The sequence below is a fragment of the Biomphalaria glabrata genome, chromosome 11 (assembly GCF_947242115.1).
Source record: "Biomphalaria glabrata chromosome 11, xgBioGlab47.1, whole genome shotgun sequence".
In the NCBI taxonomy this organism is placed as follows: domain Eukaryota; kingdom Metazoa; phylum Mollusca; class Gastropoda; family Planorbidae; genus Biomphalaria; species Biomphalaria glabrata.
The window spans coordinates 38,414,724-38,440,263 of NC_074721.1; the positions used below are offsets into that span (position 1 = coordinate 38,414,724).

General features: G+C 37.1%; 1 protein-coding gene across 1 annotated transcript in view; it reads right to left on the bottom strand.

Moving 5' to 3' along the window:
• LOC106080342 (uncharacterized) overlaps positions 1–25,540 on the bottom strand; it is a 47,265-nt gene that overhangs the window by 2,541 nt on the left and 19,184 nt on the right. Inside the window, exons 3-12 of the mRNA XM_056045620.1 lie at positions 25,357–25,494; positions 21,097–21,147; positions 15,909–16,045; positions 14,471–14,566; positions 13,064–13,227; positions 10,810–10,937; positions 9,192–9,270; positions 6,609–6,768; positions 5,194–5,236; positions 1,775–2,029 (exon numbers count right to left, since the gene is read on the bottom strand). Coding sequence (XP_055901595.1) covers positions 1,775–2,029; positions 5,194–5,236; positions 6,609–6,768; positions 9,192–9,270; positions 10,810–10,937; positions 13,064–13,227; positions 14,471–14,566; positions 15,909–16,045; positions 21,097–21,147; positions 25,357–25,494 — 1,251 coding nt within the window. The remainder of the gene's footprint in view (positions 1–1,774; positions 2,030–5,193; positions 5,237–6,608; positions 6,769–9,191; positions 9,271–10,809; positions 10,938–13,063; positions 13,228–14,470; positions 14,567–15,908; positions 16,046–21,096; positions 21,148–25,356; positions 25,495–25,540) is intronic.

The following is a 25,540-nucleotide window of genomic DNA, read 5'->3' on the forward strand; positions in this document are numbered from 1 at the left end:
TTAACTAAGACTGCAATCGCCCAGTCACAAAGATAAAGGCACATTCCATATGCTAGAACAAATTTGTACCAATGCTCCTTCTTCCCTATTGATATTAAAGCATGGAATGGGTTGCCTGAGCCAGCTGGGACAACCAGTGACTTGGCAGAATTTAGGTCATTGGTTAACGTGCATGACTCGTAAGACATAATCATCTTCTTTTTGAAATAACGTCTGTATTTTATAAGATAAGAAGATTGACAAAAGTACAGGGGTCTGGTGAGCTTTTGCCCCAAGACATTCGGCAAGCACGACCCTGCATTATAAGTACGCGCCATTCTCTTCATAAACCAAAAGCCCTACTTATAGGTAATTAACCCAGTTGCTGTGTATGAAAAAAAACCGTAACAAAAAAAGTTTTTGGCCCTCGAAGGTATGATCACTGCACTTTGACCAGACCTTAATCAGCATGGGAAAGAGGTGGATCTCTACTTTAAGGCAGTCCAGGTCATACCAATTATTTGCCAAGATAATCTTTCAGCAATCAAAAGAATCTTTTAAGTTGCAAGATTTTTCTTTCCACGTTAGTGCTAGATATATAAGCTCCAGTAATGTCGGTTGTTATTCAAGTTTTTTAGTCTTTTGTTTTAATCTGTAATCTTATTCTGCAAAGAAATCTGTGCTGTTGTTAAATCATTTAAGTCAATGCAACATTTGTGACAGTCAGCTGACAGCTCCAACTCTTATTTTAAACGTTTGTAGCTAGGTAACAATTTTTCCAAAATTTATCACCGACTTCGCAACTATAGTAAAGTATAATGTTTGTAGCATTACAAACAAGATTTAATAAAGTATAAAGTGTAAAGAATAAATATGTGATAAGTAACAATTTTTCCAAAATTTATCACCGACTTCGCAACTATAGTAAAGTATAATGTTTGTAGCATTACAAACAAGATTTAATAAAGTATAAAGTGTAAAGAATAAATATGTGATAAGTAACAGTGAGATTTATTTTTTATAGCTATTATAAGACTTAGTGAAGTATAAAGCTAGTATATTATTTATATTATTTATCTGTCTGGCATTTTCGTCTGGAGAGACACAATTTTCCCTTTGCAACTTCTCACGTGACCAAGAGACCAATCCTTGATACATTTACGGTCACGTGTTAGGGACTTGCAATAACCAGACGCAGCAGCGTTCTCTGGACTCTATAAAGTATAAAGCTGGTATAAGCAATAATGAAGTATAAAACCTTGGCGTGCACATCATTAAGGTTTCGCAGTATGTTTGGAAGAGAAAATCTTTTTGTGTTTTTTTGTGGGTTTTTTTTTTTTTTTTTGGTGGGGGGGGGGTGATAGAGATTTAATCATATACTGTGTGAGATGGGTGGCCAGAGAAATATCGAGGTGTAGATCTTAGAGAAAAAGTGGAGAAGAATTGGTCACATCCTCAGAAAAGTGACCAACAACAGAGCTAGACAGGCCTTAGAGAGGAACTCCCAAGACACAAGACGTAGAGGAAGACCCACACGTGGCGACACGTTGTACTAGAGGAAGCCGAGAGTACAGGTTAAAGCTGTTAAGCCATTAAACAACTAGCAAGAGACCGTGGAGATGGGCCCCCTTTTATACTAGGGCTCTATGTTCCATGAGGAACGCAAAGGAAAGATTACAATGATGAAATTACTTTCTTTTTTCTGTATATAGTGGATATGAGACTATAGGCCTACTCAGTTTTTTTTTCAATGACGTTTTTTTTGTCTACTTAATGTGATACAAAATGAACATACCACTTGTGTCTGCTTCATCAGGGTCAAGGACTTTGACACTTCCAGTGACAGTTGAGTTCCCAGCAGTGGCCTCCCTACGTTTTCTCTTTAGTCCTTCGCCCGTTGCTGTGGAGTTGTTCTCAGGGGCGGCAGGGGGTGGTGCTGTGGTCGAATTGTCTGCCGATGGTGCTGTGGTCGAATTGTCTGCCGATGGTGCTGTGGTCGTGAAATTCTGACTGGCGGCGGTGGTGTTTGAGGCTTGGGCTGGTGTGTTGTCTATGAACAATAAAAATGACATGTCTATATACAATATAAATGACAAAGTGTAACACTAAAGTTTGCCTTGTATCTACAAGCAATGTTACAAGCAATGCTACAAACAATGTTACAAGCAATGTTACAAGCAATGTTACAAGCAATGCTACAAACAATGTTACAAGCAATGTTACAAGCAATGTTACAAGCAATGTTACTAGCAATGAAAAGGTAAATCTTTGGGCAAATACTTTTTAGAGTGTAAAGAATAGCAGAGAAGGATTGAGGAGATAATATTAAAGAGTCTTTGTTACTTCGTATTTTTTTTGTCCCTACTTAGCCAAGACATTCTACAGCTTTAGGTAAAGTTTGAAATGATCAATCTAAATATGTATAAATGAACTATACAGATATTAATAAATTAGAATTCGAAAAAAATAAAAAGAATATCTCGAGATTAAAAATACATTTGTGACCTCTTAACATAACTAGAAGCTAGCAATATTTTCTGCCTCCTCAATAGTAACTGTTTCAGGCACTTTAACCACAATCGAACAATATGAAAGGAGGCCGGGAACAACTATAAAAAGGCATAACCCCCCCCCCTCCCACACACACACACACACAAGTCTCTCTGGTTGGTTTGCAGGATTAAGCCTGTTCAGTAGCTCCTGGAAATCCTCGAAGCAACTATTCTCTCTTTCATCAGTTGTTTTCTCCACTCTTGTCCTTTACTGGTCTCTTTTACTTTGCAAATCTAATAGATATCTTCTTGATGATAGATCTGCTCTGATACTGCGTTTCTGTTTTTGAATATTGCTTTAGTGCCTTTGCTTTTGCTGCTCTTGTTTTCCAGCTGTTCACGTCTGCTTTCGTCTCTCTTCTTTCCTCGATCTTCTGAGGAGCTTCTGCTGACATCCACTCTTTGGGGGTGTATGACTTGACTCAGTACTTCTTGGCATGTGGTGGTCAATTCTTCTTCTTCCTCGTTCAGATTTTTATGTTGGAGCGTTCAGATAACTAGACTAATAATAGGGAGATGAACTGCGCAGCGGTTTCAAAATCAGTGAGCTCTCCATATAGTTTTCTTTCTATTGGGGTGTTTTGGGGCTAGTGTCTTGTACGGGCCTCATGGTAAAGAGAGCAGTTTTGAAGAACAGAGGAGATCATTGTTTCTTTCACTTTCCGCCATTTCTATTCTACTGTCTCCTCTTCTAGCAGCTCTTCTAGATGCTGAAATTTGTTTGATAGGGTGACCTTGAACTCTTCCTGTTTTATGCAGTCTTTCAGAGCGTAGATGTTGTGTTGTTGTTGGCTGAATCCTCCTCTTGTCCGATCTTTTTTTCAACTACAGTTTCACTAGTGTGACCAGTAATAATAAAAATAAACAAAAATAATAAAATTCACTTTTAATAGTGACAAATACTGATATTTTTTACTATAATTTGTACTTTGTGAATAAACATACTATTTATATAAATTTATTTAATTTAATGGTTGTAAAATATGAAAATGATTAATATTCCAATCTAACAGACTGATAGGAACTGATTTACGCGATTGCAATAATAGAGATAAATTTAAAAATAGCGGAAGGCCAACAAGCAACAATCTCTCAATAGGTGTACATGTTGTTAAATAATCAGCAAACTGCTCTTCGCTCTGTAACGTTGCCACAAGTACAAAGCTAGCCATCGAGCTGTCATCCTCCTCACACTTACTTCTGCTTAAAAATATTTACTACCAGTCGACCGGCGGCGTAGCATACGCCGCTATTTTGCAGGGCCGGCCTTAGGCCACTGCAACCTATGCGACCGTAGTGGGCCCCGTACTTTCATCCGTTTCGCATAGGACCCCACAATGGTTAAGTCCGGCTCTGCAAAAAATTACAAACACTAAATAGCAGCGCCGGACTTAACCATTGTGACCAACAAGTCATGGGAGGACAAGTAATCTACTATGTATATTCACCCGTCACTAAATAGCAGGCCCGGACTTGACCATTGTGGAGCCCTATGCGAAACGGATTTCGCGGGCCAAGTTTGGGTAGGGAAGTGTATAATAAGTGAAATTTAATTAAGAGTTTGTATTAGAAAATAAATTCGTCTATGCATTTTATTCATTCTTTACTACGTACAGAATTACTTTACGAGCCTTGCGTGTAGCAAAGTCATACAGTATATCATAATAATTCTGTTTCCTACATAGATCACGCTCAATAGCAAGAATTACCAAATGTTTCAATCTATTTTTGAGAATTGTTGATCTCAAGTAATTCTTCATTAGTTTGAGGCGCGAGAAACTTCTTTTACCAGATTACACAATTACGGATAATGCATTTAATGTTTTTATTAATCGCGCGTAGGATTGAATGACACCCCAAAATGACAATTTTTTTTTATATTTCATGAGATTTGTATGAGTTTTCAAAAGATTTTTAATAATTTTCGGAGATTTCCATGACTTTTTCGTATATTTTGCAATTTCAGGAGATTTCCAGGAGCTCCTGGTAAATCAGGCAGCCGCGGGAAATCTGTTATAAGATATAAAATGGTTTAATTTAATAATTTACTCCTAGAATTAGCGCGGGTCCTATGAAAGTGTGGGGCCCACTGCGGTCGCATAGGTTGCAGTGGCCTAAGGCCGGCCCTGCAAAATAGCGGCGTATGCTACGCCGCCGGTCGACTGGTAGTAAATATTTTTAAACAGAAGTAAGTGTGAGGAGGATGACAGCAATTATCTTCTTTTTTGAAGTTAAGTCTGTAATATATAAGATAATGTAAAGGGCTTGCTGGCTACGGCCTGACTGTGATAAAAAGTATAAACGACTGAAATGCTACGACAAGATACGATACGATACAATACTTTACAATACGATAGAATACAATGAATATGAAGATAAGACGGTAGAATATGATACGATACTATATATCAGAATAGTATTCGCTCATACAATACAATAGACTACGATACGATAGAACATCATGCGATACAATACGTTAAATTACAACACGATACTAAATAGAATACGATACGCTAGAATACGATGCGATACTATAGAAATCGATACGATACGCTTGAATACAATACTAGACCATACAATACGATACGGGGATTTTCGATGTCATAGGATTCGATACGAAGCTGACGTAAATACTGTTCAGAAATAGAACAAGAACGCTTACCTTTGGTCGTATTACTGACGTCTGTCGAGGAACACGTTGGCATCTGTCGAAAACAAAATGTTTTGCTCATGAAACACACTTTTTAGTCTTTCTTTGTTATACAAATTAAACACTTGTAGCATTATGACGACCCTGAAAATGTTCAGGTAGCCACCCCCCTGTCTCTCTTTCCCCCCCCCCCCCTCCTCGTCGAAGTAGCCCTTAAGGGTCGAGATTACTTCCTTTTATGACCCTTTGACCAACGGAAGGCTTTTACTCGTGGCCAGGAATGAGAGATTGTATCTTCACCGACCCCTCTGTTCGGAGGTCCCCCATCGACTGGATGATCAGCACATTCGTTTTAATGTAGAGTCCTGAGGCCGAGCCTTCGAGGAGTTCCCACATATACATAGCAACATTGAAAAAACTATCTTTCAGAATCTCATATGGAGAACTGTCCTTCCCATGATGCATGCAATGCACGTAGTCATGTACTATGACCTGTAGTGCTATTTATAGCGGTTGGGGATTTTCCATTGCGAATAAGAATCGACAGTTACTGTAAACCTAGATGCTTTACAGCAGTGTTTCTCAAACGATAATGGGGGAAGGGTCGTGCCCTCCTTGAAGGGCAATGGGCACGACGCCCTGACAACGTGGTGCGGGAACAAAACCGGTAATTTCATTTTTCAACAAATATTGTAGTTTCATAGGAGTTATAAAACCCATCTTTGAATATAAGCCAAGAAAAAATGAAATTTTAAAGTTAAAATATTTAGGTAAGGCAGCGATTCTGCATCCCTAGAGTGCAAACCGCAAGGGTAGCACGAAGCAGTGACAGAAGAGACAAAAAAAAAATGACACAAATTAAATATTTCCGACGTCACACCAAATTCAAAGTAAATTGAATCGCGCTAAACGTGACCAAAACATGACCGCTACTAGGCTTGTCGCTTTTAACAAGATAAACCTTTCTGTCGCTAGGAAAAACAAGAAAATCGGTTGGAGAGATGATTACGTCCCGGACTTCTCTGAGATGTTTACAATGCTTCCCAGGCTACTCATCTGGCGGGGAAATATCTTTTTTTCTGCTTGCGTCATAATTAAAAGGTTGAGAAACACTGCAATGGGGTCTGGGTAATAAATATTATAAATTAGTTTAATGACTTTCTAGGTAAATTTTTTTTAACTTGATGGAAATATTGTAGTCTTTCACCTCAGCCACGGTTTGACCAACGGAAGGCTTTTACTCGTGGCCAGGAATGAGAGATTGTATCTTCACCGACCCCTCTGTTCGGAGGTCCCCCATCGACTGGATGATTTTTTAAAAAAATTCAACCTTCAACGGGTCTCGAACTAAGGGCTCTTATTGTTAACAGTCTAGTAGTTTCACTTAGCCACTGTAGCTTTTCCAAAACTCTTAAATCGAAACTGACCTGGCACTCGACAGAGCTGCTGCAAAGTTTGATGGCGCAGGTGAAATTTACGATATTATTATTGCCGTTAAACCTAAACGCCTTCAGAGAAATCTCAAACGAGGCGCTGTCTGGTCGTCTGCTGGTGACGTCGATACTTTTGTATCTCATTACTGGACATCTGAAATACAAAGGACAATTTCTGTTCAAATAGTAAATGGTCATTTAACTGCACGAACTAAAGGTAATAGAGATGTTGGATCCCTCGGAGATTTAGATGTGGTTCTAACGACCATTGGAGGAAACCTTTAATAGGCCCAGATTCTACACTGCCTTTGGCTTAACTTATTAGACAATCACAAATATATGACATCGTGAAAAAAAATCTGTTTTCTTTTGTGAATTACACTGTGGTTTGTCTTCTTTTAAAAAATAACTAAAAGATTTATTGAGCACTTCTTCAACCCCATGTGTTGTTTTTTTTTATTTGAACATTTAAAAATATACAAAGTTCCCTTAAATTATTTCCCTTTCTTCTGGTGGGGTTATAACTATGAAATTCATTGACAAAATCTAGATTAGCCATAATTTTAATAAAAACTTTAACTGCATTTTATTTTTATTTTGTGATTATTCAAACTTTGTTTCATCCTCTATATTATTTTCCAAAGGGTTTTGACTGATTAATTTTTTTTTGGAGGGGGGGGGGTCATTTGAAGCCGAAGTTGACTGAATACTTGTTTTTATGTAAGAATTTATACAAACAAATGGAAATGTAGGTAACGCTATATTTAGGCATAACAGGAAGTCTAAAATGAACAATATTAAAACTCTTGAATACAAGAGTTCACAAAGCCTGAGTGATAAAAAAAGGGTCTGACCAAAAAAGCAACAAAGGGCTCATTTACTACTTTCATATTGAATTCAAAAAACTGAACAAAAGTCTGCGATTGTGTTTACATTTTTGTTTTTTTTCGCGGTGGTGACGGGAGTGTTATGGAATTCGTGTGTGTGTGTGTGTTTCTATGGTGACGGCAACAAGAGGCTTGCGATTGGTTGTGAAGGATGCAATATAGGTGGCATTGTCGTCTCTTGATCTAATGGCAGACGACTCCAGAACGTGAGACGGAAAGGATGTGCTATTGTAGTGAGTTAGATTTTGTTAAAGAATATTATAACTTAAGTCTACTCCAGTTACTTTATCTCAGTTATGCCCAACGTAATTCGACTTGCGGGCCATTTCACTTTTCGACACTCGTGTCGTGGGCCACATGACCGAAAAGGTATTAGAAGCCTCTGGATCTAGTAGCCTACTTACATTAATTAATGGGGTGTCTGAAATTTTTCTTTCTTTTTTTACGCGCCTCTACTTAAAATGCGAGCGACATTTTAGCCAGCTTACCAACAAATCATTTTCTTCTTTTGTTTCTCCTCCAATCTCTTGGCGTAGTTTAACCATTTTTTTTAACTGAGACTCAAACCAAGAAGGACAACATAATTGTTTTATAATGCCGTTTATATGTGGTTCTTTTCTAAAACAGCCAAACTTTCTTTATAAATCAAATACGTTGGCTTATTATCACGTTTCACAAAAAAAATTAAAGATCCATTCAACTTTTCCTGGTATATTCTAACTTCAGAGTTTCTTCGGGTCTTCCATGTCATAACGTACATTTACTAATGTAAAAGGCCATTGTACCAATCCATCAGAGAAAAAGAGAGGCCCTAACGTACTTCAAGATACTTTTCAACTTAAAAAAAGAGGGGGGATTTTCTACACTTTGTGTCGACGTTTCTGCGGGCCGGATGAAACCACGTCGCGGGCCATATCTTGCCCGCCGGCCGTATTTTGGGCATCACTGCTTTATCTCATTTCAACTTAGTTTTGTTTATATTATAAATAAAGCTCTATTTAGTCTTTTTCACAAGAGGGAGTTATTTAAGTTATTTGTTTTCTTAGGATACATTACGCCTACAGCGGTTTAGCTGTCCACCAGCAATTTGGAACCATAAGTCAACGACCGGTAACAACAAGGGGCAAGGGGATTTAAAAATAAATAAATAAATATTAAAAGTATCATAATCTGATACTAGAATTACCAGGCCAAAAGGATAAGGCTAAAATATGTTATCAATACGATAGCTGGATGGAGTTATAGATAATGCGCTGTTGCCTACAGGGCAGATGATGTAAAGGTCATCTGTTTCTGTGGCCTACGGCTAACAAGGGGTCATGTGGCCAGCACAACGACCAACCACCTTTACTTTTCCCCAACTAATGTAGGATAAAGCTGGGTGTCTCCGAGGAGACCTAAAGATCCCGAAATTCAAAATAAAATTCTTCTATGAGATTCAAACCCAAGACCTTATGTTTGGAAGCCAAGCGCTTTACCACGTTGTATCAGAGATGGCTGTCTATTCCTAATTTTAATGACCACATTATTTAAAATCAGTGAATTTCGATAATTAAAATTCTCCAGAAGCGTGGCAGGTTACGGGCGCAGACTGTTCAATTCAGCAATAAAACAACCATTCCTTCATGGGCTATTGCCGAAACTAAGTGATAATGACGTAATTAGATATAAATAGACACACACTCCTTACCCATTTGTTAGGAACTGTATTTTGGAAGTGCTGGGACCGTCACTAGCCGTGCAGTTCTCTACCTTCAAGAGACTCGGCCCTAAAAGTTCGCACACAAACAGTAATTTTAAACGAAATAATATCCTACAGTTACATATAGTCTGCAATAGCAGAATGTTCCAGATCAGACAGTATCACAAAAGCTGCAAACACCTAAGTTCCATAAAGTAGCAAATAAAGAAACAACTAGAAACATCTTGAAAATACGTCTTTTTTTAAGACAATACCTCCTATACAAAATTTTACAGAGCGACTGTTTTTCTCTTAACAGTTAACTCTTTCTCTCCGTAATTATTTACCACATTCTGATGGAATCAACGTGTGTATCGTCGGTTAGGAGAGAAAGAGTTAATGAAAGTTAGATAAAGCGAATGTATTTATCTACTAGACTTTATAATTTTCCAATGACTGTCCTTTCGATCTAGCCTTAGAAGAAGAAAATGTTCCTAAACATTAATTTATTAATCTCTTGAATAAACAAGGCGTGGTCTAATCGAACAAATAAGATGGTTTGCGATTGAATCAACCTATTCAAGTCACCCTTTCGGAGTAGAGCCTTCTGGGTGGGTGGACGCGATTCTTAAGAATTTTCCAAGAAATTTGACAGTTGATGTATATCTTTGCGAAAAGAATTACTACTATAAGTATTGAAAGCATAAAAAGAAAATAATTGAAATTTGGCTTGAGAAATAGAAAATATTTATCTTGAAGGCAGTATACGTCTTCGGGTATTTCCGCATGTAGGCATTAATGCAGCGGTTCTCAACCTTTTATGCTCGCCGACCCCTTTTTACAATCCCCCACTCTGCCGCGACCCCCTCTCCTCTTCCCCCCCCCCACACACACACATTCAGCATTAGAAGAGTAGACAATAACAATCCACATTTTCGATAGTTTTAGGCGACCCCTGGCAAATCGTCAATCGACCCCCAAGAGGGTCGCGACCCCACAGGTTGAGAACCCCTGCATTAATGCATTAATCCTTCAAGAGTTGAATAAATTATAATGTTCAGGAACATTGTGCGCACCGCCATCTAGGTCTAGATCTAAAGGCCTATCATTGGAAAATGATAAAGTCTAGTAGATTTATTCATTGGCTTAACCAGGACTATTTGTGGGGAGGGGGGGGGGAAACGGGGTAACAAATGTTCCATTTTTTTAAAATTATAGCATTCATTGGTTACTAAGATAAAAAATATTCTCTCTGCTCGTTTAAATTATGTTTTGAAAAATATTTCTTTTGTTATATATGTTCAAGCGGCTTCTAGCCTAACAAATAGATGAATACAAATGAGAAATAATTAATATCTGAGCAAGTCAATGTCTCCGAAAACTCATTAAGTGCATCAGAGGAGTGGAATGGATTGCTGAGGTTGTAATAGATTCAGCAGTGTTGACCCAGCCACCACCAACACCGCTGGCTCACTAGATACATAGGGCGGGATACATTACCAATCAAAACACATCGTTTAATATTTTGAAAACTTTCAATAACAATTTGGTTTAGAGGGCTAGGTTTAAAAAGATTACAATTTCGAAACTTTACTTAAGGATGCATTGATATTTATTTCATACTTGCCTTTAATGACTATTTTGATAGGGTCACCAAGTCTAACTGCAGATTTATCTGTTAAAGTTTTGGAATCAACGCTCTGAATCTCAAGAGTGACGCTGCTTGACGATGAAGTGAAATTCACCTCTTTATAACTGAAATAGCCAATCAACAAAAAATTAAATGTAATAACAGAAAAAATAATATTAAAAAAGAATAATAAAACTAAAAAAATGTTTTCAGGGGCAGTAGAGAAATCTACGAGTAAAATCCACTTGTTAAATGCATTTTGGGTTAATAGACAATTCACACACATTTGACTAAAATAGTATGTCTTTAGTGCAAGTTATTGCGTGTGTGTTTATGCGTATTTGATGATGTAATACAAGTACTGTGTTGACTAAGATGCTATATCGTGTACCGGACACCTCATCTGTCCCCTTGACTTTTGTCGTAGGGGACGCTGCGACTATTCGCGTCACTAAAAAACATCAATTCTTTTCGGTCAGAAGTTACTCTTAGAAGAATATCAAGAGAGAGAGTCATGTTTAGTCTTACCCGTTGTCCGGCCAAATCTTATTTGGATGACCCTTTCTTCGTGCTCCCTGCCCTGTACCTTGAAGTATGACTTTGGACAGTGAGTCATGTCTTACAATAGGACCAAACCGGCTCAGCTTTCGTCTCTACACATTATGGAGGAGTTTCTCACTTTTGCCAGCCAGTGTTGATGCGTAAGATCACAAGCCCATTGATCTTCTTCTCCAGGTATTTGATTCCCAGAAGTATTTCAACTTTTCTGTGGCATTTACTCTCAAAGGCTTGAATTTTGTTCATCCTTATCGGTCAGTGTCCCACTTTCACAGGTAAAAAGAAGTACAGAGAGACCTCCTCATTGTTAAGTGTCCCACTTTCACAGGTAAACAGAAGTACAAAGAGACCACCTCATTGTTCAGTGTCCCACTTTCACAGGTAAACAGAAGTACAGAGAGACCACCTCATTGTTAAGTGTCCCACTTTCACAGGTAAAAAGAAGTACAGAGAGACCACCTCATTGTTAAGTGTCCCACTTTCACAGGTAAAAAGAAGTACAGAGAGACCACTAACAGTATAAAAAGAGAGGGATGTCTGGTAAATTGGTGTAGACACGGAGACCAGGTGCGAGTGGCAAGAAAAGTACATCTAGATTAGGTTTGAGAGATAAGTGTAGAGATAAGTTGAGCGATAAGTGTGGATATAAGTTGAGAGATAAGTTGATAGATAAGTTTAGAGAAAAGTGTGGAGAAAAGTGTAGAGATAAGTTGAGAGAAAAGTGTAGAGATAAGTTGAGAGATAAGTGTAGAGATAAGTGTAGAGATAAGTGTAGAGATAAGTTGAGAGAAAAGTGTACGGATAAGTTGAGAGAAAAGTGTATAGATAAGTTGAGAGATAAGTGTAGAGATAAGTTGAGAGAAAAGTGTAGAGATAAGTGTAGAGATAAGCTGAGAGATAAGTGTAGAAATAAGTGTAGAGATAAGTGTAGAGATAAGTGAAGAGATAAGTGTAGAGGTAAGTGTAGAGATAAGTTTAGAGTTAAGTAGAGATAAGTGTAGAGAAAAGTGTAGAGGTAAGTTGAGAAGGTGAGAAATAAGTTGAGAGACACCTTGTGAGATAAGCCCCAATTACCTTAAGGTGTGACTGACTTTGTAGTTTATAACTTTCCACACTGATATTGGACATTTTCATACAATGTTTGTAAAATATTTTGCATGTTTTGGAACTATTATTATCCATCTTTTTTGTGTATCAGGTGTAAACATTAAAGTAATGCTGTTAAGCTTAGTTGTTGTTTTTTTAATGTACATGATAATTTTTGAGCACATTTTAGCACCCTGGCGAAAACATCTCCATAAAAGTCATCCATAGCCTCCCAATATACACCCGAAGACATAAAAGTCATCCATAGCCGCCCAATATACACCTGGAGACAAAAAAGTCATCCATAGCCGCCCAATATACACCTGGAGACAGAAAAGTCATCCATAGCGCCCAATATACACCTGGAGACAGAAAAGTCATCCATAGCCGCCCAATATACACCTGGAGACAGAAAAGTCATCCATAGCGCCCAATATACACCTGGAGACAGAAAAGTCATCCATAGCCGCCCAATATACACCTGGAGACAAAAAAGTCATCCATAGCCGCCCAATCTACACCTGGAGACATAAAAGTCATCCATAGCCGCCCAATATACACCTGGAGACAGAAAAAGGTTGAGATCTGAAACTCCACCACTATTTACCCTGAACCTTGTTCCTCCACGAGTGTGGTCTGACTGCTGACAAAGATCGTATCTCCGCCCTGCACAGTACATTGGGCTGTGACTAGCTGATCCACTGGAGACTTGAATTCCTTGTCATACTGGACAAAGAATTTTCGAACAAATGTTGTCGATGAGGGCGTATCCTAAAATAAAACATGATCATAAAAAATTAACAGAATTATTTGTTTTTATCGAGGCCGTACAATCAAAGTTGTTGACAGATATATTTCTATTGTGGCACTATTATTATTCAATTATTATGCATAATCTCTAATCCTAGTGGTTACGGCCTTTGATTCAAGAGTATTTTTGACGTCACTTTGTAACAGACGAAAACATATAGACCAGTGGCGTAGCATCCATGCCTCGAATGAATGAGCCCGGGCCCACGACCACAGCCTGAGGCTTACCAACCATGGAGGAAAGTTCATTGAACATGGGCCCATCATTCGTGTCATAATTAGGCCCACGTGAGCCCTCGAAAAATATGAATAGCTTTATTTGTACAAGCCGATTTAAACAATAGAATTTAAAAAGGTACAATATTTGCATTTGAAGTCGTCTGGTAAATTTACCGATATACCTGACAGTCTGACTTGTGCATAGGTATGTCATGTACCAGACTTCTCGATTTTTTTATGTCGTACACTAACTTGCTAAGTTTGTCCAAATAAGCTTCAGACTTTGGAAAATGCTCTCTGCCTTTCCTATTCGGTACGCTACATCATGGTAGGCATCCCCAACGTTTTTTATGATGCTGCCAAGGTATGTGAACTTGTCCAACTCTTCAAGCTTTGACTCGCCAAGTCTGACGGGGCACCCTTTGCCTTATATCCCACTCGCAAAATTTTAGTCTTATCCAAGTTTATGCGGAGGCCAATTTTGGTTGCCACTCTATCTAGGCTTATTCTAGGCTCTCCGTCATTTCTTGAATGCTATTATTTGTAGCCCCGAGTAGTACTACGTCATCGGCGAAGTCCAAGTTCGTCATTCGGTTTTGCTCACGCCATGGAATACTAAAGGCAGTCTGGTTCGTTGCTCTCCCCATTGAGTAGTCGATGGCTAGGAGGAAGAGGAAGGGAGATGAGAGCCCCCCCCCCCTTGAAGATCTCTATCATTGTATTTACTGATCTTTCTGTTCGTTTTAAGTCATTTCTTTTTCACTCTGTTTTCTAGCTGTTTTTATGGCTTTAAAGTCACGGCTGGGGCTACGTAGTCAAGGAAAATAATGTAGGCTATTCCTCATTGATCTTTGGACTCGAACACAAGCCTTATTATGTCTTTAAATACAAAGCTATCACACCTTCAAGCTCTTAGTGAATCTTTTCTTTTTTTTTTTTCAGTTAAAAAAAAAATTCGATACAAAAAAAAAGTAAAATTTCTCACATTTTTCAAAGTTGCATCTCCACATTTACTCCCAATGTGCTTGAGTTCGATGCCGTATCCCTTCAGAAGTGTACTGTTTTTAACAAACGGGGGAATCTAAAAAGAAAAAAAAGAAAAAGTTATTTGAATGAGAGTTACAATTTGTAAGTGCTACAGAAGGATTCTAGGCATTGATGACATTCTGACCATTTCCAACCAAAATAAAAACGCATGCTAAGACTTACGGCAAAATTTTAAGTGTTATGACACAAATCGTAAATAAACACATTTAGCCACGTCATAATATTGATAAAACAATGAAAAATACGTATCACGTGACAGCCACTATGGATTACATAATTTGTATAGAAGACATATAGAATCACGTGGCTTAATGTTGTTTGTTTACGATTGGTGAATGAGGTCCAATAGACGCGAAAAGTAATTTGTTTCATTAAAAGGGAAAGGTTTTTGACGCTACTAGTAAAAAAACAAACTAGGATTTGAGGAGGAATAGCGAAAAGTAACGAGATTACTACTGAAGGCTTTAGAGAGAGAAAGGTTTTATGGACGTAGAGATTGAGTTGGACGGACGTTGTTAGGCGGTCCTCTTCATTATTATTAAACTTGTTAATTGACAGGTCAACGGCGTCTTGTACCTCTGTATTGTTGGTTTTTGGCCTGTGTGTTATTTCTCTATTTGAGTGTTACCTCCATTTGGACTTATCCACACAATATATAGCGCGGAGGTATACAACATAAGTTCCTCAGGACTCGCAAAGACCTTCCTGCAGGGAACAGTTCCAGGAAAAAGAAGAAGAGGCAGACACAGAAAGCGGTGGGAAGACAAAATTAAAGAATGTACGCGACTGTCATTTTAAGAAAGTCTAGGCAAAAAACAATAAGAGCCTCTCAAAAAGGAATGGAGAAAGAAGGTCGACGGATCACGTGTGTTACCCCAACATTTCAACAAACTATTAGGGGATACATAAAGCGGGAAGCTTCTTGCGAGGGTGAAGATCTATAAATTATACAATTAAGCTTCTACTACTTTCAAGTAACACACACACACACACACATTTGTTAGCACGAAGTTATTGGTAGTTTGAACTACCAGTAACACACACACACACACACACATTTGTTAGCACGAAGTTATTGGTAGTTTGAGCTACCAGTAACACACACACACACACATTTGTTAGCACGAAGTTATTGGTAGTTTGAACTACCAGTAACACACACACACACACACACACACATTTGTTAGCACGAAGTTATTGGTAGTTTGAACTACCAGTAACACACACACACACACACACATTTGTTAGCACGAAGTTATTGGTAGTTTGAGCTACCAGTAACACACACACACACACACAAGCACACACATACCATGTATGTCTCCGATAATCCATTTTAAAAATTAGTAGCACATAAATGTGAGAACTCTAGTTACCGTAATGTTGCCTGTCTCAATAAAGAAACACTCCCCTGGTTTGTCGTAGCCGTATACATAGATGTATCCCTGGAACTGGGGATCCCCGTAAGGATTTATGTTGACATACATTGCGTCATAGGTACAATCTACTTGTACTGAAAATAAATTTATGTTTTATAAAAACGAGCTCAATGTCAAAGTAAGTGATGATGTCTAGGTAAGCAATGATGATAATTAATAAGCATATTATCTAGGAAACTAATGATAATGTCTAAATAAGCAATGAAGATATCTAGCGTATTGTTTTGGTAACTGATGATGAGCGATGTCAAAGTAAGTGATGATGTCTAGGTAAGCGATGATGATGATAATCATATTATCTTGGTAACTATTTATAATGTGTAGATAAGCTATGATGGTATCTAGCCTATTCCCTCTGTATTGATGATGTCTAGATAATTAATATATAGCCTATTATCTAGTTAATTGATGATGATGTCTAGATAAGCGATAAGGTTATCTAGCCTATTATCTACGTAACATGTTGGTTTCTATATTAGTGATGGTAATGTTAAGCCTATTATCTAGGTAACAGATGATAATGTCTAGATAAGTGATGGTGATTTCTAGCCGACTATCTAGGTAGATGATGATTATGTCTATGTGAGTGATGATGATGTCAAGATAAGTAATGATGATATCTAGCCTATTATCTAGGTAACAGATGTTGGTTTCTAGATAAGTGATGGTGATGTTAAGCCTATTATGTAGGTAACAGATGATAAAGTCTAGATAAGTGATGGCACTGTGATGGTGATTTCTAGCCGACTACCTAGGTAGATGATAATTATGTCTATGTGAGTGATGATGATGTCAAGATAAGTAATGATGATATCTAGCCTATTATCTAGGTAACATATGTTGGTTTCTATATAAGTGATGGTGATGTTAAGCCTATTATCTGGGTAACAGATGATAATGTCTAGATAAGTGATGGTGATTTCTAGCCGACTACCTAGGTAGATGATAATTATGTCTATGTGAGTGATGATGATGTCAAGATAAGTAATGATGATATCTAGCCTATTATCTAGGTAACAGATGTTGGTTTTTAGATAAGTGATGGTGATGTTAAGCCTATTATCTAGGTAACAGATGATAATGTCTAGATAAGTGATGGCACTGTGATGGTGATTTCTAGCCGACTATCTAGGTAGATGATAATTATGTCTATGTGAGTGATGATGATGTAAAGATAAGTAATGATGATATCTAGCCTATTATCTAGGTAACAGATGTTGGTTTCTAGATAAGTGATGGTGATGTTTAGCCTATTATCTTGGTAACAGATGATAATGTCTAGATAAGTGATGGCACTGTGATGGTGATTTCTAGCCGACTATCTAGGTAGATGATAATTATGTCTATGTGAGTGATGATGATGTCAAGATAAGTAATGATGATATCTAGACTATTATCTAGGTAACAGATGTTGGTTTCTAGATAAGTGATGGTGATGTTTAGCCTATTATCTAGGTAACAGATGATAAGTGATGGTGATGTCTAGCCGACTATCTAGGTAGATGATAATTATGTCTATGTGAGTGATGATGATGTCAAGATAAGTAATAATGATATCTAGCCTATTATCTAGGTAACAGATGTTGGTTTGTAGATAAGTGATGGTGATGTTAAGCCTATTATCTAGGTAACAGATGATAATGTCTAGATAAGTGATGGCACTGTGATGGTGATTTCTAGCCGACTATCTAGGTAGATGATAATTATGTCTATGTGAGTGATGATGATGTCAAGATAAGTAATGATGATATCTAGCCTATTATCTAGGTAACAGATGTTGGTTTCTAGATAAGTGATGGTGATGTTTAGCCTATTATCTAGGTAACAGATGATAAGTGATGGTGATGTCTAGCCGACTATCTAGGTAGATGATAATTATGTCTATGTGAGTGATGATGATGTCAAGATAGGTAATGATGATATCTAGCCTATTATCTAGGTAACAGATGTTGGTTTCTAGATAAGTGATGGTGATGTTAAGCCTATTATCTAGGTAACAGATGATAATGTCTAGATAAGTGATGGCACTGTGATGGTGATTTCTAGCCGACTATCTAGGTAGATGATGATTATGTCTATGTGAGTGATGATGATGTCAAGATAAGTAATGATGATATCTAGCCTATTATCTAGGTAACAGATGTTGGTTTCTAGATAAGTGATGGTGATGTTTAGCCTATTATCTAGGTAACACATGATAAGTGATGGTGATGTCTAGCCGACTATCTAGGTAGATGATAATTATGTCTATGTGAGTGATGATGATGTCAAGATAGGTAATGATGATATCTAGCCTATTATCTAGGTAACAGATGTTGGTTTCTAGATAAGTGATGGTGAAAATAAATTTATGTTTTATAAAAACGAGCTCAATGTCAAAGTAAGTGATGATGTCTAGGTAAGCAATGATGATAATTAATAAGCATATTATCTAGGAAACTAATGATAATGTCTAAATAAGCAATGAAGATATCTAGCGTATTGTTTTGGTAACTGATGATGAGCGATGTCAAAGTAAGTGATGATGTCTAGGTAAGCGATGATGATGATAATCATATTATCTTGGTAACTATTTATAATGTGTAGATAAGCTATGATGGTATCTAGCCTATTCCCTCTGTATTGATGATGTCTAGATAATTAATATATAGCCTATTATCTAGTTAATTGATGATGATGTCTAGATAAGCGATAAGGTTATCTAGCCTATTATCTACGTAACATGTTGGTTTCTATATTAGTGATGGTAATGTTAAGCCTATTATCTAGGTAACAGATGATAATGTCTAGATAAGTGATGGTGATTTCTAGCCGACTATCTAGGTAGATGATGATTATGTCTATGTGAGTGATGATGATGTCAAGATAAGTAATGATGATATCTAGCCTATTATCTAGGTAACAGATGTTGGTTTCTAGATAAGTGATGGTGATGTTAAGCCTATTATGTAGGTAACAGATGATAAGTCTAGATAAGTGATGGCACTGTGATGGTGATTTCTAGCCGACTACCTAAGTAGATGATAATTATGTCTATGTGAGTGATGATGATGTCAAGATAAGTAATGATGATATCTAGCCTATTATCTAGGTAACATATGTTGGTTTCTATATAAGTGATGGTGATGTTAAGCCTATTATCTGGGTAACAGATGATAATGTCTAGATAAGTGATGGTGATTTCTAGCCGACTACCTAGGTAGATGATAATTATGTCTATGTGAGTGATGATGATGTCAAGATAAGTAATGATGATATCTAGCCTATTATCTAGGTAACAGATGTTGGTTTTTAGATAAGTGATGGTGATGTTAAGCCTATTATCTAGGTAACAGATGATAATGTCTAGATAAGTGATGGCACTGTGATGGTGATTTCTAGCCGACTATCTAGGTAGATGATAATTATGTCTATGTGAGTGATGATGATGTAAAGATAAGTAATGATGATATCTAGCCTATTATCTAGGTAACAGATGTTGGTTTCTAGATAAGTGATGGTGATGTTTAGCCTATTATCTTGGTAACAGATGATAATGTCTAGATAAGTGATGGCACTGTGATGGTGATTTCTAGCCGACTATCTAGGTAGATGATAATTATGTCTATGTGAGTGATGATGATGTCAAGATAAGTAATGATGATATCTAGCCTATTATCTAGGTAACAGATGTTGGTTTCTAGATAAGTGATGGTGATGTTTAGCCTATTATCTAGGTAACAGATGATAAGTGATGGTGATGTCTAGCCGACTATCTAGGTAGATGATAATTATGTCTATGTGAGTGATGATGATGTCAAGATAAGTAATAATGATATCTAGCCTATTATCTAGGTAACAGATGTTGGTTTCTAGATAAGTGATGGTGATGTTTAGCCTATTATCTAGGTAACAGATGATAATGTCTAGATAAGTGATGGCACTGTGATGGTGATTTCTAGCCGACTATCTAGGTAGATGATAATTATGTCTATGTGAGTGATGATGATGTCAAGATAAGTAATGATGATATCTAGCCTATTATCTAGGTAACAGATGTTGGTTTCTAGATAAGTGATGGTGATGTTTAGCCTATTATCTAGGTAACAGATGATAAGTGATGGTGATGTCTAGCCGACTATCTAGGTAGATGATAATTATGTCTATGTGAGTGATGATGATGTCAAGATAGGTAATGATGATATCTAGCCTATTATCTAGGTAACAGATGTTGGTTTCTAGATAAGTGATGGTGATGTTAAGCCTATTATCTAGGTAACAGATGATAATGTCTAGATAAGTGATGGCACTGTGATGGTGATGTCTAGCCGACTATCTAGGTAGATGATAATTATGTCTATGTGAGTGATGATGATGTCAAGATAAGTAATAATGATATCTAGCCTATTATCTAGGTAACAGATGTTGGTTTCTACATAAGTGATGGTGATGTTTAGCCTATTATCTAGGTAACAGATAATAATGTCTAGATAAATAATAGTGATTTCTAGCCGACTATCTACGTAGATAATGATTATGTCTATGTGAGTGATGATGATGTCAAGATAAGTACTGATGATATCTAGCCTATTATCTAGGTAGATGATGATATTGCCTATATGAATGATGATGATTCCTAGTCTATAATGTAGATATCTGATGATAATATCTACACAAGTGATGACGATAGAATAGACCCATGGTGTTTAACAACATCTCGGAATGTATTTGTTCATTCATATTTTTTTAGTAATAAAATTTAATGTGTAAAAAAAGTTTTATGTCATTTGAATTTTTGTTTTGTTTTTGTTACGTAACAAAGTTTCAGACCCCCCCCCCCCCGCTATTCCCCCTTGTAACAAATCGTATCAAATTTTTCACCCCCCCTTTTTTTTATAGTCATTACGTAATATCCGAACGTTCCGTTTAGTTCGCCTGCATGTATTTATAAAGCTCAAACACATTTCTGACATGGAATGGTAGTCAGTAGCAGTTGGAAACTAAAGGTCACTAAAGGGAGTGGGGATTATTGTCTAAATTTAGACAACTAGTTATGTTAAGACTAATACCCAAGTTTCAAGCAAATACCTAAGTTACATAAATACCTAATACCTAAGAGTATTTTTAAAGAGTAGTGAGAGCTTACCTCTTTGCAGAGTGCAGCTTTCTCCGTAATTACCCTCAGGGCATTCAGAAGCTTAAAGATAAACACATTTATAAATAATCATTATACAGTTATCTTTCGGGTATATTGTAGGTTATAAGCAATGCCTAGTAATTAATATTTTAAGTGAATGTATTTATGTCATTGAGTAATTAATACTAATTATTTATTATTATTGAAATGAATATACAACCAACGGATATGTCAAATGTTAGAGCGTGCATATTTGCTTTCATTGATTTGATGAGAAATTGAGAAATAAACTCCTGTGTTTAATTAATTTTATGAATTGTTACAAGCACATTAGTAGTTTAAGAAAAACAAATTTTTTTTTAACAAATCAATTATTAGTATCAACACGACCATCACCGTTATCTCTCCTTTGTGTTCCTTGTGGAACATAGGGACTCAGTAAAAACATTTATGTTCCTCGTGAACATAGGGCCTCAGTAAAAACATTTGTGTTCTTTGTGTAACATAGGCCCAGAGTAAAAAAAAAACATTTGTGTTCCTTGTGGAACATAGGGCCTCAGTAAAAAAGTTTGTGTTCCTCGTGGAACATAGTGCTTCAGTAAAAACATTTGTGTTCCTCGTGGAAAATAGGGCGTCAGTAAAAACATTTGTGTTCCTCGTGGAACCTAGGGCCTCAGTAAAAAAAAGTTTGTGTTCCTCGTGGAACATAGTGCTTCAGTAAAAACATTTGTGTTCCTCGTGGAACATAGTGCTTCAGTAAAAACATTTGTGTTCCTCGTGGAACCTAGGGCCTCAGTAAAAAAAAGTTTGTGTTCCTCGTGGAACATAGGGCCTCAGTAAAAAAAAACATTTGTGTTCCTCGTGGAACATAGGGCCTCAGTAAAAAAAACATTTGTGTTCCTCGTGGAACATAGGGCCTCAGTAAAAAAAACATTTGTGTTCCTCGTGGAACATAGGGCCTCAGTAAAAAAAACATTTGTGTTCCTCGTGGAACATAGGGCCTCAGTAAAAACATTTGTGCTCCTCGTGGAACATAGGGCCTCAGTAAAAAAAACATTTGTGTTCCTCGTGGAACATAGGGCCTCAGTAAAAAACATTTGTATTTTTTGTGAAATATAGGGCCTCAGTAAAAACATTTGTATTCCTTGTGAAACATAGGACCTCAGTAAATAACATTTGTGTTCCTTGTGGAACATAGGCCCTCACTAAAAAACATTTGTTTTACTTGTAGAACATAGGGCCTCAGTAAAAACATTTGTGTTCCTTGTGTAACATAGGGCCTCAGTAAAAACATTTGTGCCCCTTGTGGAACATAGGGCCTCAGTAAAAAACATTTGTGTTCCTCGTGGAACATAGGGCCTCAGTAAAAACACGCCACTCTCCACGGTCTCTTGTTAGTTTTTTTAATGGCTTCCCAGCTCTTTCCTGTCCTCTTGGCTTCATCTAGTACACTGATTCGCCATGTTCTTATAAGATATTTCTACTGAACTAATAGAATGTAAGCTCCTCTGATCGTTTACTATGGCGATTTATTAGTGACTTTGAAAATTTGGAGATATTTACACTGTGGTTAACTTCAAAGCAGTTACAACAAAAAAAATCGAAATAGTTTTCATCACAGCAACATGCCATTTGGATGAAATTGTAAAATCGATCATTTTAAAATTCTCAAATCAGGTTTTTATGTTTAGGCTTCATTATCTGAATCGCTAACAATTACCATAAGTTTAAAAATATTGACACTACATTATTTACATAACGAATTCAGTGTTTTAATTTAGCGCAATTTTATAGTTTGTGATCAGGTAATTACTAATACGATACAAGAGGCGCACTGGCTGATCTGTAAAGCGCTTTGCTTATGATACGAAGGGAGAGTAACCATTAAAGGATTACGGGCACGACATGGCCTAAATTGTGCCGATGTGTAAAAAACTCGAACTAATGCTCTGAAACGGGGTCCGGGGTTCGAATCCTGGTGAAGACTGGGATTTTCAATTACGGTATCTTCGATCGCCTCTGAGTCCATAATGGGTCGCTGACATTAGCTGGGGAAAAGTAAAAGCGGTTGGACGTTGTGCTGGCCACATGACACCCTCGTTAACCAAAGAAACAGATGACCTTACCTTACTTTATTATTATAGGAGCTACTTATTTAGCGCTACTTTCATGCTTATAGCATGCTCAGAGCGCTTTTGGTCCAATCTCATTTGTGGACCAGTGGAGGGGAGGGGGTATCTAGGAGTTGGTTTTCCGTGTTGCCTTTAGGGTAAGGGTTAGTGGACTCTGCCTGAGTCGGGTGTCGAACCTCGAGCCCCCTTCTAGGTAGCCAAGCCAAGTTCAAGCGCACTTGGCCTTTCGACCACACTTCCTACTTGCGCATGAATGTTAAGACTTGGACTCAACAACAATAAAAAAGATGTGAGTGGTTAAACGTAAAAAAGGCCATAAAGACACAGGAGTAAAAGTAAGATAGTGAGTGGTTAAACGTAAAAAGACCCTAAAGACACAGAAGTAAAAGTAAGATAGTGAGTGGTTAAACGTAAAAAGACCCTAAAGACACAGAAGTAAAAGTAAGATAGTGAGTGGTTAAACGTAAAAAGACCCAAAAGACACAGAAGTAAAAGTAAGATAGTGAGTGGTTAAACGTAAAAAGACCCAAAAGACACAGAAGTAAAAGTAAGATAGTGAGTGGTTAAACGTAAAAAGACCCTAAAGACACAGAAGTAAAAGTAAGATAGTGAGTGGTTAAACGTAAAAAGACCCAAAAGACACAGAAGTAAAAGTAAGATAGTGAGTGGTTAAACGTAAAAAGACCCAAAAGACACAGAAGTAAAAGTAAGATAGTGAGTGGTTAAGCGTAAAAAGACCATAAAGACACACAAGTGGGGACAAGAAACTCCGTCATTCCTAACCCCCGAAGGAAACTCCGTCCCATTGGTCAAGTCTTAAGGGCACTAGTCTGGTCGCTTTTTATTTTTGACCCTCTATAAAGTTCTCCGTGTGGATTCTTAGTAAGACTATAACACAAGAACATCCAATGTCTGACCTATGTTTCGCATAGCGAAGGGCGTTTTTAAACCAACCTTTCTCTTTGTTCTTGTTTTTTAATAAAAAAAAAAACAACCTCAAGAAACATACATTTAAACATTTTAAATTGTACTACTTAATATTTCTCCTCTTAATCAACTCAGAAATAAATGAAAATAGTGTCATTGGAAGCCATTTATCTCTATTCACGTAAAGTATACTGCCCTTAGCTGATCTGGAGTACCTAACAATTATAATTAGTACCACAAATTTGGAGCGAAATAGCAACTTCTGTGAAATTTAATATACATTGCAACAGGCTGTGTGTAAAATAAATAAATAAAATACAATTATAAAATAACAGGAGAAGGGGCGAAGGCGCCTTAAGTAGTCAGCTTTGGGCACGAGGGGCTTGTTAACCATGGCTGGCTACCCACCTAGGAGAAGGAAAACTTTGAATTCAAACCTCTGTTGCCTTTCAGCTATACCCAATCATGGGAAAGACTTCGGGAGTCAACCCTGAAGAAAAATCAGGAGCTGGCGACGCTAAGGCAGTTTGCAGCACACAGTGCTTCACCCTGGCAGAACCTGCGATGCCGCTGACCCCAAACTGTATCGGCAATATATATATTAACATCAATATCTATATAATTATTGTAAGAATACCACGATATCATCCACAGAAATGCATACAAATAGCTTTACATAAACTAGAAGCGTATTTGTACAATCCCACGGAACATTAATTTCGAGAACTGAGGGACAAGTTGTACAAAGCTTATTAAAACTCTTGTCTGTCTTGTCAAAAGTGTGTACACGTTATTTCTCCCAAACCCATTCTCAGATTAAGTTGAAATTTCACTCAATTATTTATTGGCATAGGCAAGGCATGAATAATTTTTTTTTTAATAATCAATGACTCAATTACTGGTAATTAATTATTTTTTAAACCAACAAGGGAAACTAATCCTGTAGTATTCACTCATATTTGTCTAACTTGTTGGCATTCTCCGATCATGTTAATACTTTAAATAATCATCTATTGTACCTAACAAAACATGAATAAATAAAAAAAAAAGTTAATTCATTATTGGTAATTAATTATTTTGTTTGATATGAAACAAGGGAAATAACGTGTACTTTTTTGATAGATATAGCTTTAAGGGTGGAGTTCTTCCCCTGTAAATAAGCTTTGTTTCTTAAAAAATATTTTTTTCCTTGTTAAAAAAAAAGTCTTACTGATGTTAGCACATCGATAGTTGGAAGCAGGATCTGCTGGTATACATATACACTCGCCAGAAGTCTGATTACAGGTTTCTTGATTCAGGCAATCAGAACCTTGCCTACGACAATCAAAGTCGAAGATTGAAGTCGCTCCTACCAGATTAGGAAAATAATGTATTCATTTAATATGAGGTAATAA